The sequence below is a fragment of the Procambarus clarkii genome, chromosome 40 (genome assembly GCF_040958095.1).
Source record: "Procambarus clarkii isolate CNS0578487 chromosome 40, FALCON_Pclarkii_2.0, whole genome shotgun sequence".
NCBI classification, from domain to species: domain Eukaryota; kingdom Metazoa; phylum Arthropoda; class Malacostraca; order Decapoda; family Cambaridae; genus Procambarus; species Procambarus clarkii.
In genome coordinates, this window is record NC_091189.1 from 19,578,577 (window position 1) to 19,579,361 (window position 785).

The 785-nt window shown below is 48.8% G+C and overlaps 1 protein-coding gene across 1 annotated transcript in view; it reads right to left on the minus strand.

Annotated features, from left to right (window-relative positions):
• Positions 1 to 205: 205 nt before the first annotated feature.
• The window catches only part of LOC138372819 (exported protein YdbA-like), a 10,890-nt gene continuing 10,310 nt past the window's right edge, over positions 206 to 785 (minus strand). Inside the window, exon 4 of the mRNA XM_069338480.1 lies at positions 206 to 337. Within this exon, the coding sequence (XP_069194581.1) occupies positions 206 to 337 (132 nt within the window). The remainder of the gene's footprint in view (positions 338 to 785) is intronic.

Consider the following 785-nt stretch of genomic DNA (forward strand, 5'->3'; position numbering starts at 1 on the left):
AACTGGAGCTCCAGAACCACAGCTCGCGTCCCCATGGCCATGCTAGGTGAGCACAACTAGATAAGCAGCCTATTTAAAAACACAAGTCAGCCAAGACATTAATTATTCAACAACTGTGTCTTAACCTCCTCGAGTTGTCAAGATTCTCCAACAGCTTAATATCACCGGCGACCCGGCCAGCCTATAGGTCTAGGCCTCCGCCAGCCTACTGGCCGAGGTCTCCGCCAGCCTCCATGTGAAGGGTGGCCAGGGGCGAGGAGTGGCTAGCCAGGACCGGAGGAGCGAGGCACGGCAACTCTCGCCTCACAACCATTGACCTGACGTACCACAATGCTCTCTAAAAATAATTAATGTGTACACCCAAGTCAGCCAAAATTAATGTGGAGTGTGGAACACACCAGACCATTTGTTGCTCTGGCTAATTAGGGTCTGCGCACCTACCTCTGATTATATACTTTTTGTATTTTAAACAATAATAATTACAAATAAATACAATTACTATATATAGTATACACACACACACACACACACACACACACACACACACACACACACACACACACACACACACACACACACGCACACACACACACACACACACACACACACACGCACGCACACACACACACACACACACACACACACACACACACACACACACACACACACACACGCGCACACACACACACACACACACACACACACACACACACACACACACACACACACACACACACACACACACACACACACACACACACACACACGGTTGCAGTGATGGCTGA